This window comes from Pan troglodytes, chromosome 20, assembly GCF_028858775.2.
Source record: "Pan troglodytes isolate AG18354 chromosome 20, NHGRI_mPanTro3-v2.0_pri, whole genome shotgun sequence".
Classification (NCBI taxonomy): domain Eukaryota; kingdom Metazoa; phylum Chordata; class Mammalia; order Primates; family Hominidae; genus Pan; species Pan troglodytes.
Genome location: NC_072418.2, coordinates 5,835,504 through 5,852,500, shown reverse-complemented (window position 1 = coordinate 5,852,500; position 16,997 = coordinate 5,835,504). Strand labels below are relative to the sequence as shown.

At 55.7% G+C, this 16,997-nt stretch overlaps 2 protein-coding genes across 4 annotated transcripts in view; one reads left to right on the top strand and one right to left on the bottom strand.

Moving 5' to 3' along the window:
* Positions 1-1,690, bottom strand: part of FZR1 (fizzy and cell division cycle 20 related 1) — a 31,036-nt gene extending 29,346 nt beyond the window's left edge. The window contains exon 1 of one of the 2 annotated variants that reach the window (XM_016937046.4): positions 1,491-1,690. The gene's annotated coding sequence lies outside the window, so the exon portion shown is untranslated. The remainder of the gene's footprint in view (positions 1-1,490) is intronic. The other variant, XM_016937045.4, reaches the window with a different exon arrangement.
* A 170-nt stretch (positions 1,691-1,860) lies between these two features.
* DOHH (deoxyhypusine hydroxylase) lies at positions 1,861-16,977 on the top strand. 2 transcript variants are annotated; one of them, XM_512268.8, is made up of 6 exons: positions 1,861-2,118; positions 6,946-7,404; positions 11,047-11,392; positions 13,830-13,906; positions 15,439-15,676; positions 16,127-16,977. In XM_512268.8, the coding sequence occupies exons 3-6, from the start codon at positions 11,119-11,121 to the stop codon at positions 16,444-16,446; spliced, it is 909 nt and encodes a 302-aa protein (XP_512268.4). In that variant the 5' UTR covers positions 1,861-2,118; positions 6,946-7,404; positions 11,047-11,118; the 3' UTR covers positions 16,447-16,977. The 2 variants fall into 2 exon arrangements, with proteins under 2 accessions (XP_512268.4, XP_054529842.1); XM_054673867.2 differs by having other exon boundaries at positions 1,895-2,314.
* The last annotated feature ends 20 nt before the right edge of the window (positions 16,978-16,997 follow it).

Genomic DNA, 16,997 nt, shown 5'->3' with positions numbered 1-16,997 from the left:
CCCTTAGCAAAACCCTCTGCAACCCAACTCCGCTCGCTGCTCAAGGCGCCGGGCAGCGGCCAGTGGCCAGCACACCTGCCTCCACTTGGGATTCCGAAGGAAATGACAATCGGGTGTCGCCAAAACACACGGGCCCCTGACACAGGAAGAGGCCCACGCGGAATTCCGCATGACAGACGGCCCCCGACACATCCACTCCGGGGACCAAACCTAGGTGATGCCGTCAGCTTCTATCCCCACCCCCACGCCGAGAGAGACCACTCCGCCTTCACTTCAAAGTCCCCGCAGGCTGCCCTCATGCTGGTGGTGTGTGTCCTTGGTGGATGGTTTTCCCTTAGGTAAATCACCCTCCTTCAAAGCATATAGGTTGGGGTGGGGGCCTCACCACGGAGAGGCATGAGGTCATCGCCCGGTAGACTGGGGCGGGGCGGGGGAATCGGAACCAGAGAGACGCCCTGAACCAGAGGATGAGTTTGGGGTGGAGAAAACAGGGGAAAAGACAAAACAGATTTAGGCTGAACATCTGCATATCGGGGGTCTCAGGCCGTGGGGTGGAGACAGGTCTGGACGGTGGAAGAGGGGGAGGGGGTGTCACAGGTTTGAGTAGGGGTAAAATGGCTCTGAATGGGGGGCACACTCCATATTCTGGGGATCCGAGATGGCCAGGCTTGCGTTTGGAGAAGACACGGGGCAGGACGCAGGACGGAGGTTCAGTTCGGAGGAGGGAGGGGCTTGTGCATGGATAGCTCGTCTGAGGCTTTGGTGGGAGAGCTGGATTTCGGGGGAATGGGGGCTGGCAGGGGGCACGCTGGGAGGGTGGGGGAGCAGAAATCAGCGAGATGAGGTGAGACGGGGACATCCATGCACTCAACCCGTGCCTGCGGGGACTGGTGGACACAACAGTGACCACAGACACAGGTTTCCGGGTGTCCCGGGCTGGGACTGCATTTTACTGGGGCGAGGGGCTGGTTGCGGCCTGGGCGAGCCATCGCACACCACAGGCTCAGCGATGGGGGGCGGCTTCATGTGGGCAGGACCCAAGCTGGGAGGGTCTGAACTGGGAAGTCCCGGGGATGACAGGCCAGGGAGAAATCACCCGGGTTAGGAGGCGGGGTCTGCTGTTCTAGGGGTGCGCAGAGGGGTCCCCTGGTTGGGGGTGCAGGGCTCAGCCTATTTTAAAAAGAATGGTGGACGCTGACGGCGGCTGCGGGGAGGTCACGACTTACAGGTGGCTCGGGGTGGGGGTCACGGCAGGCCCCGACGCGGGGGGGACGCTGGGATTTGGGTGTTAACTCGGGAGACGCGGATGCTGAGGTCACCCGGGCCTAGTTCGGCCTGGGAGGCGGCATTCGAGGGGACTGGGGGCTCCTGGAGGGGCCTGAGCTGGGGTGGGGGTCGCAGCCCGCCCCGCCGTCCCGGTTTTGGGGGGTCGCAGCCAAGCTCCGCCGCCTAGGGCCCGGGGGGCGGGTCCCCGACCCCGGCCGCCTCACCTGGCTCGCTCCCGTGGCTCGCTGGCTCCCGCCGACCCCGCCTCTCCTGGCACCGCACAGCGCCCGCCTCCGGCCTCCGCAGCTCCCGCAGGCCCGGCCGCGGCCGCCGCTGACGGGATCCCGGGCTCCGCGGTCCCTAATATGGCGGCGGTCGCTCCTCCGCTGCCTCCCGGCTCCCTCCCTCCGCCGCGCGCGCCCGGCCGGCCGCGCGCACCCCCGCAACCCGACCACGCCCCCACGCCGCGCGCGGCTAATCGCGGCCACGCCCCCCGCCTACCCCACACACCGCCAGGCCCTGCCCAACACCCAGCCAGGCCCTGCCCACTCCGAGTGGCTGCGCCTGCGCGCGTTGGGCATCTCGGGAGGACGTGACGTCTCCCGCGATTCAAATCAATACAGGAAGCGCGGGTCCACGCGTTGCCCAGGGCAACCGCGGCCGGAAGAGGACCCGCGGGGTGCTAGACGTTGCAGAAATGGCTCTGGTAGATGGAGGGCGTGGTTCCCACTGGGGACAGTCGCGGAATGGGGCGCCCCAGGGCAGACCCTTCCTAGGGTAGATCGAAGCCAGGCACACCTCAGTGCGGCATTGACGTCGCGCCTAATGAGCGCAGATGGGACCCAACACCAGGTGCGTGTCCCGAACGTACAAACGTCACTGCTGAGAGTCATTAATTTATTCAACAAACCTGCATTGCGCTCCTAAGTGCTGCTCCTCCAGGCCCCAGTGAGACAGCAGGGAACAAAACAGGTTTTTAGGCCAGGTGCGGTGGCTCAAGCCTGTAATCCCGGCACTTTGGGAGGCCGAGGCGGGCGGATCACCTGAGGTACGGAGTTAATCCCAGCTACTCGGGAGGTTGAGGCAGAAGAATCCCTTGAACCCAGGAGGCAGAGGTTGCAGTGAGCCGAGATTGCGCCACTGCACTTCAGCCAGGGTGACAGAGCAACACTACGTCTTGAAAAAAAAAACAAAAAACAGGTTTTTAAAAAAATTAGGGGCCGGGCGCGGTGGCTCACGCCTGTAATCACAGCACTTTGGGAGGCGGAGGTGGGTGGATCACCTGAGGTCAGGAGTTCGAGACCAGCCTGGCCAACATAGTGAAACCCCGTCTCTACTAAAAATACGAAAAATTAGCCGAGCATCGTGGCAGGCGCCTGTAATCCCAGCTACTGGGGAGACTGAGGCAGGAGAATTGCTTGAACCCGGGAGGCAAAGGTTGCAGTGAGCCAAGATCGCACCATTGTACTCCAGCCTAGGCAACAGGGCAAGACTCAGTCTCAAAAAAAAAAAAAAAAAAAAGTTAAACATAGAATTGCCACATGACACAGCAGTAACACTCCTAGGTATCTACCCAAGAGAAATAAACATGTAACATCCAAGCAAAAACTCACACACCTATGTGCATAGCAGCTTTATTCATAACATCCACAAAGTGCACACAACCCAAATGTACATCAACGGATGAAGGGAAAATGCTCCATTCATACAATGACACGGTGTTTTGCAATATGAGGCAATGAGGCTCGGACACAGGCTACAACTTGGATGAACCTGGAAAGCATCATGCCCAGTGAAAGAAGCCAGATACAAAAGACCACATAGTGAGTGATTCCATTGATACGAAATGTCCAGATAAGCAAATCCATAGAGACAGGAAGTGGATTAGTGGTTGCCAAGGGCTGGGAGAGGGGGATCAGGAGTGACTGGAATGGACTTTATTTTGGGGGGTTGATGGATATGTTCTAAAATTGATGTGATGGCCGTGAGCTGTGGCTCACACCTGTAATCCCAGCACTTTGGGAGGCTGAGGTGGGCAGATCACTTGAGGTCAGGAGTTCAAGATCAGCCTGGCCAATCTGGTGAAACCCCATCTCTACTAAAAATACAAAAATGAGCCGGGTGTGCTGGCGCACACCTGTAGTCCCAGCTACTCGGGAGGCTGAAGCAAGGGAATCACTTGAACCCGGGAAGTGTAGCTTGCAGTGAGCCCAGATCATGCCACCACACTCCACCCTGGGCGTCAAAGCAAGACTCCGTCTCGGAAAAAAAAAAAAAAAAATTTATGTGATGATGGCTGCCCGACTGTGAATATACTAAACACCACTGAATTATCACTTTACACAGATGAATTGTACAGTATGTAAACTATATCTCAATACAGCTGTTATTTAAAAAGTTCTTGCCCGGCGCAGTGGCTCGCGCCTATAATCCCAGTGCTTTGGGAGGCCAAGGAGGGCGGATTATGAAGTCAAGAGATCGAGACCACCCTGGTCAACATGGTGAAACCTCATCTCTACTAAAAATACAAAAATTAGCTGAGCGTGGTAGCACGCGCCTGTAATCCCAGCTTCTCGGGAGGCTGAGGCAGGAGAATCCCTTGAACCCGGGAGGCGGTGGTTGAAGTGAACCGAGATTGCACCACTGCACTCCAGCAAAAAAAAAAAAAAAAAAAAAATCCCCTTTGGAGCTGAGTTAAGGAGAAAAGAGAACAGGGAAAAGGAGGCGGCAAGAGGTTACAGTTTCAGATGCAGTGCTCAGGGATGCTCTTATTGCAAAGATGATGTTTTAATAAAGATCTGAAAGAGGAGCTGGGCGCAGTGACTAACGGCTGTAATCCTGGCACCTTGGTAGGCCGAGGTGGGCAGATTACTTGAGGTCAGGCCTTCAAGACCAGCCTGGCCAACATGGTGAAACCTCATCTCTACTAAAAATACAAAAATTAGCCGGGCATGGTAGCAGGCCCCTGTATTCCCAGCTACTTGGGAGGCTGAGGGAGGAGAATCATTGGAACCCGGGAGGCAGAGGTTGCGGTGAGCTGAGATCGCACCACTGCACTCCAGCCTGGGCAACACAGCAAGACTCTGTCTCAGAAGAATAAAATAAAAGGAGAGGAGAGGGAGATTCTAACACAGAAACACAGAGACAGACACACAGGGGTCAAGGCCAGGTGATGACAGTGGCAGAGATTGGAGTGACGAAGCCACAAGCTGAGAAACACCAAGGACTGGCGGCCACCCCCAGAAGCTGGAAGAGGCAGGAAGGATCCTCCCCTGGAGCCTCCAGAGAGGCCACAGATCTGCAGATACCTGGATTCCAGACTTCCGCCCCCCAGGGACTTGCTCAATCCCAGAGGACCCACCGAACAGAAGACGCAGACTTGGTTCTTCCGTGCTATCAGTTTCTCGAAGGTCTACAGAGGCCAGATGCCAAGTTCTCTGACTTACACAGGCCTTGCTTTTGGCTGAGGCTTCGATATCTGCGTCCTGCACCCTGGGATTATCTCCTCCTAGGGAGCATCCTTGGGGCCAGTCACACCTGGCACCCTGCCCTCGTAGCCTTCCTGAGTCAGCACAGCTCCTGGTCCACGGGAAGTCCTCGGTAAACAGCCTGAGCCACAAACATGTTGAGGTGACGTCCTTGCAAGGCAGCTGAGGGCTGCAGTGATGCCTGTTATCTGCAGTCAGTTTTCCAACACATAGGAAGGCAATACAATAATTAAAAAAAAAAAGGGGGTGGGCCGGGCACGGTGGCTCACGCTTGTAATCCCAGCACTTTGGGAGGCCCAGGCGGGCGGATCACGAGGTCAGGAGATCGAGACCATCCTGGCTAACACGGTGAAACCCCGTCTCTACTAAAAATACAAAAAAATTAGCTGGGCGTGGTGGTGGGCGCCTGTCGTCCCAGCTACTTGGGAGGCTGAGGCAGGAGAATGGCGTGAACCCAGGAGGCGGAGCTTGCAGTGAGCCGAGATCGCGCCATTGCACTCCAGCCTGGGTGACAGACTGAGACTCCGTCTCAAAAAAATAAAAGGGGGGGTGTCAGCTCCATGAGTCCAGACACTGTGTCTGTTTTGTCCTGTGTCCTCTGTGCCCAGGACACTATCCTCTGTGCTCAGGACGCTGTCCAGCACACAGTAGTTGCTCAATAAGTATTTGTGAATGTTGTCTTAAAATAGAAGTTGGCCTTCCAAAAGGATTTCTTTGCTATGCACAGCATTTTATATTTTTTCATTAATTTTTCTTTAATTATTTTTTTGAGATGGAGTCTCACTCTGTCACCCAAGCTGGAGTGCAGTGACGCGATCTTGGCTCACTGCAACTTCCGTCTCCTGGGTTCAAGTGATGCTCCTGCCTCAGACTCCTGAGTAGCTGGAATTACAGGCACCCACGACCAGGCCAAGCTAATTTTAGTATTTTTAGTAGAGATGGGGTTTCAGCATGTTGGCCATGCTGGTCTTGAACCCCTGACCGCAAGTGATCCACCTGCCTTGGCCTCCCAAAGTGCTGGAATTACAGGCATGAGCTACAATGCCCAGCCAAGTTTTTTTATTAATTGCTCATTTTTTTTTTTTTTTTTGAGATGGGGTCTTGCTCTGTCACCCAGGCTGGAATCCAGTGGTGTGATTACAGCTCACTGGATCCTTGAACTCCTGGACTCAAGCTATCAAGCCACCTGAGTAGCTGGGCCTACAGGCATGAGCCACCAGGCACAGTTGATTTTTTTTTTTTTGGAAATGGAGTCTTGCTCTGTTGCCCAGGCTGGAGTGCAGTGACAAGATCTCAACTCACTGTAACCTGTGTCTCCCAGGCTCAAGCGATTCTCCTGCCTCAGCCACCCAAGTAGCTGGGATTACAGGCTGAGCCACTGCACCCAGCCAAATTAAAAAAAATTTTTTTTCTGTTGAGACGGGGGCTTACCACATTGCCCAGGCTGGTCTTGGAATCTTGGGCTCAATCGATCATCCTGTCACCCCACAGCCTCCCAAAGTGCCAGGATTACAGGTATGAGCCACCACTCCTGGCAGTCGCCCACATTTTAAAAATAAGAGATTGCAAGCAGGGCACAGTAGCTCACGCCTGTAATCCCAGCACTTTGGGAGGCCAAGGCAGGTGGATCACCTGAGGTCAGGAGTTTGAGACCAGCCTGGCCAACATCGTGAAACCCTGTCTCTACTAAAAATACAAGAAGTTAGCTGGGTGTGGTGTTGCGTGCCTGTAATCCCAGCTACTCGGGAGGCTGAAGTCTTTTTGTATTTTTAGTAGAGATGGGGGTTTCACCATGTTGGCCAGGCTGGTCTCGAACTCCTGACCTCAAGTGATAACACCCACGTCGGCCTCCCAAAGTGTTGGGATTACCGGTGTGAGCCACCGTACCGGGCCTCTTTCAGGTCTTTCTTCAGATGTCACCACCTCAGATTCTGGCCACCCTTCCTGAAACTGCACACCCTATACATACACCGCCCTTGGCTACCGAATTTTTTCTCGTTAGCCTTTTTCACCATCTAATAGGTATTGCATTTACTTATCGTGTTATTTTCTGTCTCTATAACAACACTGGGAGGCGTACGAGGGTAAGGGCTGAAGCCTCTCTTGTCCTCAAGGCCATGTACTATTTATTACATACATGAATGAATGAACGACTGCATTTCTTCCTTTTTTTATTCCTCACATACTTAAGGTTCGAGCTCCCTGAGCCCATTGGCCAACACCTCTAGAGTCTGACCACGCCTAGAAACACTGCGCATGCTCCGTCGCTAGCCAGCCCAGGCTGGGCGCTGAATCGGCACAAACCAGTCTCACTTCTTGTACCGCAGTGGGGAGGTTGGAGAGAATTTTTTCCCATGAAAGGGCATACGTTGCCCGTCCCCTTCCCCGAAGAATGCACTAGGAATACTGTTCCTGTGTTTGCATGAGCTGTGGCACCAGCACCGACTCAGCCTTCCGGGCCTCCCTCCTGCACGGGAGCCTCTCACTAGGTCTCCCCCGCGGCTGCGTTGGTGCCGTCCGGCACGGTCACGTGGGCGAGAAAATGGCGGCCCCCAGACCGCACTGCGAGCGTCGCGGCAGGTGAAGCGGTGGTGGCAGAGGCGCCTGCGGGTACTGGCCGGGCCGACGGGCCCTGAGTCTCCAGAGCTCGGTGAGGCGTCCCGGAGGCGGCGATCACGGTGTGGGGCCCGGGTCTGGCGGGCGGTGGCACCGGGAGCGCCTCGTTAGGGAATCCGGTCTCAGGGATTCGTTGACTGTGGATGGGGCGGGTTAAGGGGTCTCGAGTCCCGGCGATCTCTTTCCTCTGGGATTTTTTACATGAAAGAGTGCCCACCTCACGTCCTGAAGCTCCTATGTCGTACGGTTGGGTCTCGATGGTCCCCAGTGCCCTGCCAACTCTCACAGGCCTGCCCTCTGGTTTCTGATGACCCCTCTTTAAAGATGTCACTCTCCTTTGATGGTCACCTGTGCTTAGGTGGCTACACTGCCCTCGTCAAGCCCAGGCAGTCTTGCTGACGCCACTGTTCACCAGAGAGGGCTGCCAGCATGCCATAGCCTGCCTGTCTTGAGATGAAGCATCCGCCAGGTTCTCAGCCGATCTGGAGGAAAGAGAGGGGTCCCTTCTCCCCTTGGCTGTGTTCTTTCATCCTAAGTCATTCAACAAAGCGTTGGTGGTTTAGAGCCCGACTCTGGACCTAGACTTCCTGGATTCCTAACTCTTCACGCTGCTCCCAAGCAAGTTCCCAAGCACAGTCCCAAACTGTGCCTCAGTTTTCTCACCTGTTAAATGGGGACAATCTTAGTAACTACCTCACAGGGTAGTGATGTAGATCGAATGAATTAATGAATGTAAAGAGCATGGATTGCCTGGCGCGTAGCAAATGCTACGTAAGTGTCAGCTGCTATTGTCACGGTTATCGTTTTTATTTTATTTATTCATTTTGAGACAGGGTCTTGCTTTGTCGCTCAGTCTGGAGTGCAATGGCACGATCTCGACTCACTGCAACCTCCGCCTCTGGAGTTCAGGCGATTCTCCTACCTCAGCCTCCCGAGTAGCTGGGATTACAGGCGCCCACCACCACGCCCAGCTAATTTTTGTATTTTTAGTAGAGATGGGGTTTCACCATGTTGGTCAGCTGGTCTCGAACTCCTGAACTCAGATGGTCTGTCCACCTCGGCCTCCCAAAGTGCTGGGATTACAGGCGTGAGCCACCGTGCCCAGCCGGTTATTGTTTTTATTGAGGCCCTACTGCGTGCAGGTCATTGCACTAAGTGCTGGGAATACAACAGTGACCAAGATAGACTCAGTCCCAGCCTTCAGAGTTCTATTCTAATGAGGGATAAGACCAATCACAAGCAACTAAATCAATACTTTCCAATATGATATCTAGGAGTCTTAGGCGCCATGGAGAAAAATAAAGCTGAATAAGTGAAAAGAGATGGAAGAGTAACATTGTCCATTGTGATCAGGGAAGGCTTCCATGAGGAAGTGACGTTGGAGACCCAGGAAAGCAAGAGGATGAGCACGGGTGTTCCTGGACCAAACTGAGGGTCGGGCTGCTATTTCTCATGGTCCAATAACGAGATGCAGATTAACTGGGGAGGAAGAGAGTTTTTATTTCTGTAACCGGTTACAGGGAGAAGGCCTGGAAAATATCGCCAGACCAACTCACAATGACAAAGTTTTCCAGAGCTTATATACCCTCTAAGCTCTACATCTACATGTAACTGAGCATCCATCTAAAGACATAAGTGACTAACTTCTTTTAATCTATAACTAAGATCTGAATCCGGAAGACTTACCTTTGGAACCTCAGTAAATTTACTTAATCTAAATGGGTCCAGGTGCTGGGGTGATCACCCTTATCTCATCTCCAATGGGTCCAGGTGCTGGGGTGATCATCCTTATCTTGTCTCCTGCTAAATCATGGAGGTTTGGGGAATTCTTCAGACACCCAGTAAAACTTGTTTAATCCTAAACGGGTCACATTAAGAATTCCTTCGTTATTGGCTGGGTGTGGTGGCTCAAGCCTGTAATTCCAGCAGTTTGGGAGGCTGAGGCGGGTGGATCACCTGAGGTTGGGAGTTTGAGACCAGCCTGACCAACATGGAGAAACCCTGTCTCTACTAAAAATACAAAATTAGCCGGGCATGGTGGTGCATGCCTATAATCCCAGATACTCGGGAGGCTGAGGCAGGAGAATCACTTGAACCCCGGAAGCGTAGGTTGTGGTGAGCCGAGATAATGCCATTACACTCCAGCCTGGGCAAAAGAGCGAAACTCTGTCTCAAAAAGAAAAAATTCCTTCATTATCTTGTCATGCCTTAAGGCCCAGGAAAGGCCTGGGCAAAACTCTTCATGGGCTTTTGTTACATTCCAGCCTTTGTATGAGGGCACTGGCTCTTTTAGCTTTTAATGTTTAACTTAACCACTCAGTCAGTGCTGAAACAGTTATGGAGGCCTGTGTTAGTGAGGCCTGGCCTGCTACGTGGGGACATCTAGGGAAGAATGTTCCTCATGGAGATCACAGCAAATGCAAAGGCCCTACGGCTGCACTGGGCCTGGCGTGTTGGAGGAACAGCGAGGAGGCCTGTGTGGCTGGAGCAGAGCTAGAGAGGGAAGAGGTGATGGGAGACAGTCATGAAGGGCCTTTGGGACTGTCAAGTAGTTGAGTGAGGAGGCATAGGAGGATTTTAAGCAAGGGAGTGATATGGTCCAGTTTACATATTGAAAGTACTTCTGAATCTGTTATCTAAGCTGTGTAACAAAAATCCCCATAATGGCTGGGTGTAGTGGCTGATGCCTGTAATCCTAATGCTTTGGGAGGCTGAGGCAGGATGATCACTTGAGCCTGGGAGTTGGAGACCAGCCTGGGCAACATAGAAGTGAGACCCCATCTCTACAAATAATAAAAAAAAAATTAGCTGGGCATGCTGGTGTGTGCCTGTAGACACAGCCACTAGGAAGTCTGAGGCAGGAGGATCACTTGAGACTGGGAGTTCGAGGCTACAGTGAGCCGTGATCATGCTGCCGTACTCCAGCCTGGCGACAGAACAAGATCCTGTCTCAAAAACAAACAAAAAAACATACTTGGTTACCTTCAACAACAGTAAACAGTGTCGCACACAGTTGCTCTGGGCCTGGCTTAGCTGGCTGGCTCTGGGTCTGGCCTCTGGTAAGGCCTCAGTGGAGACGGTCTGGGGCTGCATCATCTGAAGGTTCGCCTGGGGCTGGACGAGCTGCTGCCAGCCCACTTCTCTCACATGGCTGTTGGTGGGAGGGCTCAGTTTTTTGCCACATGGGCCCCTACAAAAGACTGCTTGAGCATCCTCACAACATGGTCACTGGCTTCCCCTACAGAGAGAACAAGGATGAGACTGTTGTGCTTTTTATGCCCTAACCTTGGAAGTCTTGCTCTGTTCCATCTTCTTGGCATTCACATGGGTCAGCCCTGTTCAGAGTGGGAGGGGACTATATAAAGCCTTGAATATTGGGTGGGGATTGCTGGGGCCATTTTGGGGGTCAGCTGTCCCTCTGGCTGCTGTGTGGAGAGCAGACAGTGGAGGTCATTTCTGTTAGGCCTATAGCTGAGAGGCAGTGCAGAGACTGAGGCCTAGAGAGGGAAAGCAACTTACGGAAGGCTGCACAGCTAGTAGGGAGGTTGGAGCTGAGCTTTCAGCGTAGATGCTCAGGTTGGTCAGTGGGTAGGAAGTTGCCCCACCCAGGTCCTAGGAACAGACAACGCACTGGTGAAGGGGGCTTCTAACCTGGGCTCTCATTTTTCTGCCATAGGTTCTTACATCCCCGCGTCCCCAGGTTTAGCCTGAGCAGGGTTGTGGAAGGCCGGGACCCATTGATAGCACGATGGTGACGGAACAGGAGGTGGATGCCATCGGGCAGACGCTGGTGGACCCCAAGCAGCCCCTGCAGGCCCGCTTCCGGGCGCTGTTCACGCTGCGCGGGCTCGGCGGCCCAGGCGCCATTGCCTGGATCAGCCAGGCCTTCGGTGACGATTCCGCCCTGCTCAAGCACGAGCTGGCCTACTGCCTGGGCCAGATGCAGGATGCCCGCGCCATCCCCGTGCTGGTGGACGTGCTGCAAGACACCCGTCAGGAGCCCATGGTGCGCCATGAGGCAGGTGAGCACCTGTCTGTGTCCCGGGCACCTGCTCCCTCCTGCCTCACTTCTTCATGACCCCACGTGTCCCCGTCCTCACTCAGGTGATAAATATCAGGGTGGTCAACTGCCCCATAAAGCACCAGATAGTAAATACCTGCAGCTCTGCAGCCAGACAACAACTCAATAAAGCCAGTGTAGGTCATCTGTCACCAAATGGCTAAGGCTGTGTGCCCAGACAACCTCAACTGGGCAGGGGGCGGTGGCTCAGGCCTGTAATCTTAGCACTTTGGGAGGCCCAGGAAGGTGGATCGTTTGAACTCAGGAGTTTAAGACCATCCTGGGCAACATGGCAAAACCCTGTCTCTAGAAAAAATACAAAAATTAGCCAGGCATGGTGGCATGCACCTGTAGTCGCAGCCACTTGGGAGGCTGAGGCGGGAGAATCGCTGGAGCCCGGGAAGTCAAGGTTGCAGTGAGCCATGATCGCGCCACCGCATTCCAGCCTGGGCAACAGAGTGAGATCCTGTCTGAAAAAACAAAAAACAAACTTCATTTGTAAATGCTGAGATTTGAATTTCATATAAATTCCACCCATCAGGAAGTACTATCCCTTTGATTTTTTGTTTTAAACCATTTATTTGTTTGTTTTGAGTCAGAGTCTCGCTCTGTCGCCAAGGCTGGGGTACTGTGGTGCCGTCTTGGCTCACTGCAACCTCTGCCTCCCGGGTTCAAGTGATTCTCCTGCCTTAGCCTCCCAAGTAGCTAGCGTTACAGGTGTGTGCCACCACGCCTGGGTAATTTTTGTATTTTTAGTAGAGATGGGTTTTGCCATGTTGGCCAGGCTGGCCTTGAACTCCTGGCTTCAAGTGATCCACCTGCCTCGGCCTCCCAAAGTGCTGGGATTACAGGCGTGAGCCATCGCGCCCAGCCTTAAACCCTTAAAAGTGTTTTAAAAACCATTCTTTGCTCATATAAAAACAAGCGACAAGCCATAGATCCCCAATCCCTAATGTATATTAGATTTACTCCACTCATTGGACACACATTTAGTGAGCACCTACTGTATGCCAGGCTCTGTCATGTATGTAAGAGACAAAACAGTGACAATACAGATACAAGCCGGGCATCGTGGCTCACGCCTGTGGTCCCAGTTACTCAGGAGGCTGAGGCAGGAGGATTACTTGAGCCAGGGAGGTTGAGGCTGCAGTTAGCCATGATCACGCCACTGCACTCCAGCCTGGGCCACAGAGTGAGACCCTGTCTCAAAAAAAGTGGACTGTTCAGGTCGGGTGCATTGGCTCATGCCTGTAATCCCAGCACTTTGGGAGGCTGAGGCGGGTGGATCACCTGAGGTCAGGAGTTCAAGACTAGCCTGGCCAACATGGTGAAACCCCGTCTCAACTAAAAATACAAAAAAAGTAGCTGGGTGTGGTGGCCGGCGCCTGTAATCCCAGCTACTTTGGGAGGCTGAGGCAGGAGAATCACTTGAACCCAGGAGGCGGAGTTTGCAGTGAGTGGAGATCACGCCATTGTACTCTAGCCTGGGTCACAAGAGCGAAGCTCTAAAAAAAAAAAAAAAAAAAGGACTGTTGTAGCGAGGGACCTAGACAGCAAAGGAGACCAGTGAGGCAGGTAGTTGGTGCGTCTGTGCCACTGGGACTGTGTTTCTGTAACCAGTGAGCTCATTTGCAATTAGCGCGTGGGAGGTGCCTGACATAGAGCCTGTGTTGGCTCATACGGGACTTTTCCCGGCAGAGGGAGCCTGCCAGGCAGGTGCACAAACGCAAACCGCAACCTTCAGGAAAGGCAAAAGCCACCAGCTCAGCTGCCTCACAGGCAGGGCCCTTGAGCTCGATTCTGAGAAAATTCAAGGAACATCTGCACCCAGGGCTCTACGGGGAGCCGCCGCCAGCCTTGCTCCGACCTGGGCTTGCGACGCCTGCACTTGTGCCTGTACCCGAACCCACCTAAGTGTAGCCCCAGTGGCCCCAAATTCTGGAGTCTCCAGCCGGCAGGCCCGGCCTGTTTTGGGAATTTTTTTTGTTTGTTTTTTTGAGACAGGGTCTCACTCTGTCGCCCATGCTGGAGTACAGTGGTGTGATCATAGCTCACTGCACCCCCGACCTCCTGGGTTCTTGGAGCTGCTTGTCAGCTGTGATCCCGAGTTGTAGGGATATACTTCTCTCCCTGTCTCATGGTACGGACCGGGATGGGGTCCATTTTGCTCTGAGCGGCAGCCGGGTGCGGTTCCAGGCAGTGCCTTGCTCTGGGGAGGGGATGCTGATTGGTCCAGCGGGGAGCCTGTACCCACTGCTGCTCCAATCAGCCGTGGACAGAGGCGGGGCTTCCCCACAGTGGCAGAGCCCTGAGAGGGGTGTCCTCCGGTCCCAGAGGTAGCCGGGCATTTTCCACACATCCACCCCACCAACATGAGCTCTCCGGCTGCTTCTTCCCAGGGGAGGCCCTGGGGGCCATCGGGGACCCGGAAGTTCTGGAGATCCTGAAGCAGTATTCCTCGGACCCCGTCATCGAGGTAACCAGGCCCCCGCTGGTCTCCCTGCCAGTCTCGGGTCCCTGGGAAGCCCTGCCCAGCCCTGCCCCAGCCCTGACCTGGAGCAGCCTCAGACCCTCCCCATCTCTGGTTGCCAGGGCGACCACTTGGCCAAGGATGCCCCAGGGATGAGGAAGGCGAGGGCGACAATCTGGACAGACACTTGCTGCGCCCCATTTGGCAAAACGGCGACAACCAGCTTTGCTCACCCGCTTCCATCCCGGGCCTTGAGCCCCTGAGCCGGCCTGACCCCCTTTCTCTGAACCCCCACGTCCAGTCCCTCTGCCAAGACCCCTCTGAACCCACCCAGTGCCCTCTACCTCTGATACCTTGTCCTGGCCCACCAGACCCCTTCAGAGATCTCCTGCTACCTTCCAACATTTCTTCTTTTTTTTTTTTTGAGACGGAGTCTCGCTCTGTCGCCCAGGCTGGAGTGCAGTGGGCGCAATCTCGGCTCACTGCAAGCTCTGCTTCCCAGGTTCATGCTATTCTCCTGCCTCAGCCTCCAGAGTAGCTGGGACTACAGGCGCCTGCCACCACGCTCAGCAAATCTTTTTGTATTTTTAGTAGAGACGGGGTTTCACCATGTTAGCCAGGATGGTCTCGATCTCCTGACCTCGTGATCCACCTGCCTCGGCCTCCCAAAGTGCTGGGATTACAGGCGTGAGCCACCGCGCCCGGCCCAAAAATGAAACAAATTTTATTTTATTAGTTTTTTCTTTATAGAGATGAGGTCCCGCTCTGTCGCCCAGGCTGGTGTTGAACTGGGCTCAAGCGATCCTCCTGCCTTGGTCTCACTAACTGCTGGGATTAGGGGCATGAGCCGCTTCGGCCGGCCCCATCATTCTTTTTTGTGGCTGAGTCACGTTCCGTGGTGTGGACGGCCCATGCTGTGTCCACTCACTGTGGCTGGATGCTTGAATTGTCTCTGCTTTTTAGCTGTTATGAGTTATGCCGCCACGGACATGCATGTTCCTTTCTCCCCTGCCACTTCTTGTCCACATCCCACCCCGACCCTCAGTCTCTCCTCCTCCGGGGCAGCCGGGGGTACGTGTGACACTCAATTCTGCTGTTCTGTTCCATGCTTAAAGCTCTCACGATATCTCATCACCTTTAGGACAAAATCCCAAGCCCTTACAGTGGCCCACAGGCCTTACCTAGTCAGATGGGGCTGCACATGGTCCTTTGGCCCTCACCCCTCCCGCAGGGTCCTGCCTCAGGGCCTTTGCACCGCTGCTTCCCCATCCCCAGGTCTCCACCTGATTCCCTCCCTAAGCTGGCTTAGGTCTCTGCCTCCACATCACCTCCTCCCTGAGGCCCTCCCCAGCCCTCCAGTCCCCCGGTCACTCACAAGTCAGCCACCCCTACTGGCTTACTTCCTGCCTGGAATGATGGGTTAGTCACCCTGCCAGTGTCTCTCTCCCCTGCTAAGCTGCCATCCCGGGGGGTGGGGAAGGGCCCCTGCGACCCCCCAGGGCCAACCCAACCCGCTGCCTGATACCCCCTCCCCGCAGGTGGCCGAGACCTGCCAGCTGGCCGTGCGCAGGCTGGAGTGGCTGCAGCAGCACGGCGGGGAGCCGGCGGCGGGACCCTACCTCTCCGTGGACCCTGCCCCGCCGGCTGAGGAGCGTGACGTGGGGCGCCTGCGGGAGGCGCTGCTGGATGAGTCTCGGCCGCTCTTCGAGCGATACCGCGCCATGTTCGCCCTGCGCAATGCGGGAGGCGAGGAGGCCGCCCTGGCGCTGGCCGAGGGTGAGGAGGGGCTTCTGGGCTGGGGTCCTGGGCAGTGCCTCTCTGTGAGGTTCAGTGATGGCATCTGTGCAGTGGGGCCGCGGCCTGCCCCCGGGAACGGCATCCCGGGCCTGGCCCCAAGCATTTCCCATGGGGCCTGTTAAGAACCCGTGCAAGCGTCCCTCTTGGTCCCCATAGCTCCCAGCTTTTCCCGCCCCCATAGCTGCGGTCAGTTCCCCTGGGCAGCCCTAATCACTGGGGCTGGGGGCAGGGGTGTCTTCAAGATAGAACACCCCAGGTTGGGCGTGGTGACTCACGCCTGTCGTCCCAGCACTTTGGGAGGCCGGGATGGGAAGATCGCCAGGACTTTGTGACCTGCCTGGGCAAGATAGCAAGACCCCATGTCTTCGAAAAGACAGAGCTCGCCTTCCCACCCCTCCTGGCCCCAGCGAGTGTCCCTCTCCCCTGCAGGTCTGCACTGTGGGAGCGCCCTCTTCCGCCACGAGGTCGGCTACGTCCTGGGACAGCTGCAGCACGAGGCGGCGGTGCCCCAGCTGGCGGCCGCCCTGGCCCGATGCGCCGAGAACCCCATGGTGCGGCACGAGTGCGCGGAGGCCCTGGGCGCCATCGCCCGGCCCGCCTGCCTGGCCGCGCTGCAGGCTCACGCGGACGACCCAGAGCGCGTGGTGCGTGAGAGCTGCGAGGTGGCTCTGGACATGTATAAGCACGAGACCGGGCGGGCCTTCCAGTACGCGGACGGCCTGGAGCAGCTGCGCGGGGCCCCCTCCTAGGGCCCCACCCTCACCCGGAGCTCCCGGAGGACTCTTGAGGGCCGCTCCTCCACCGCAGAGCTTTGGCGTCTAAACCGGGTGTGTGTAAATCGGTGTCATCGCTTGTGTCTTGCTGGGCGCACGGTTGCTGTCCCCCTCCTCCGTCTGGGACCGAGGAGCTGCCGTTGTGCTGTGACTCCCTGAGTCCCCTGACTGCTCCTCGGGGCCTGGCGCAGGGCTGTAGCGTGGAAGTTTCCAGGCTTGGGGTGGGACTCTGCGGGAGGCTCTGGGATGCCCGGCTCAGGACAGGGGAGGATCGCGAGGGCAGCCAGGGGCAGAGCTGGGGCTCTGGGAAGAGGCTGGCGTTATGGTGGCTTCAGCTTCACTAGGAATGGGGCACAGGGTCTGGGGGCCTCTGACTCCCCCACCCTGAGGCCTGGGTAAGGACAGGGTGGTGGTCCCTGAGTGGGTCAGGTAGGGCACAGGGGCCAGGGAGGGACAAGCAGACCTCAGAGCGCTGCCCAGATGGAATATTAAATTATTTTTGCCAAACACTGACTCCTGTGAGTGTG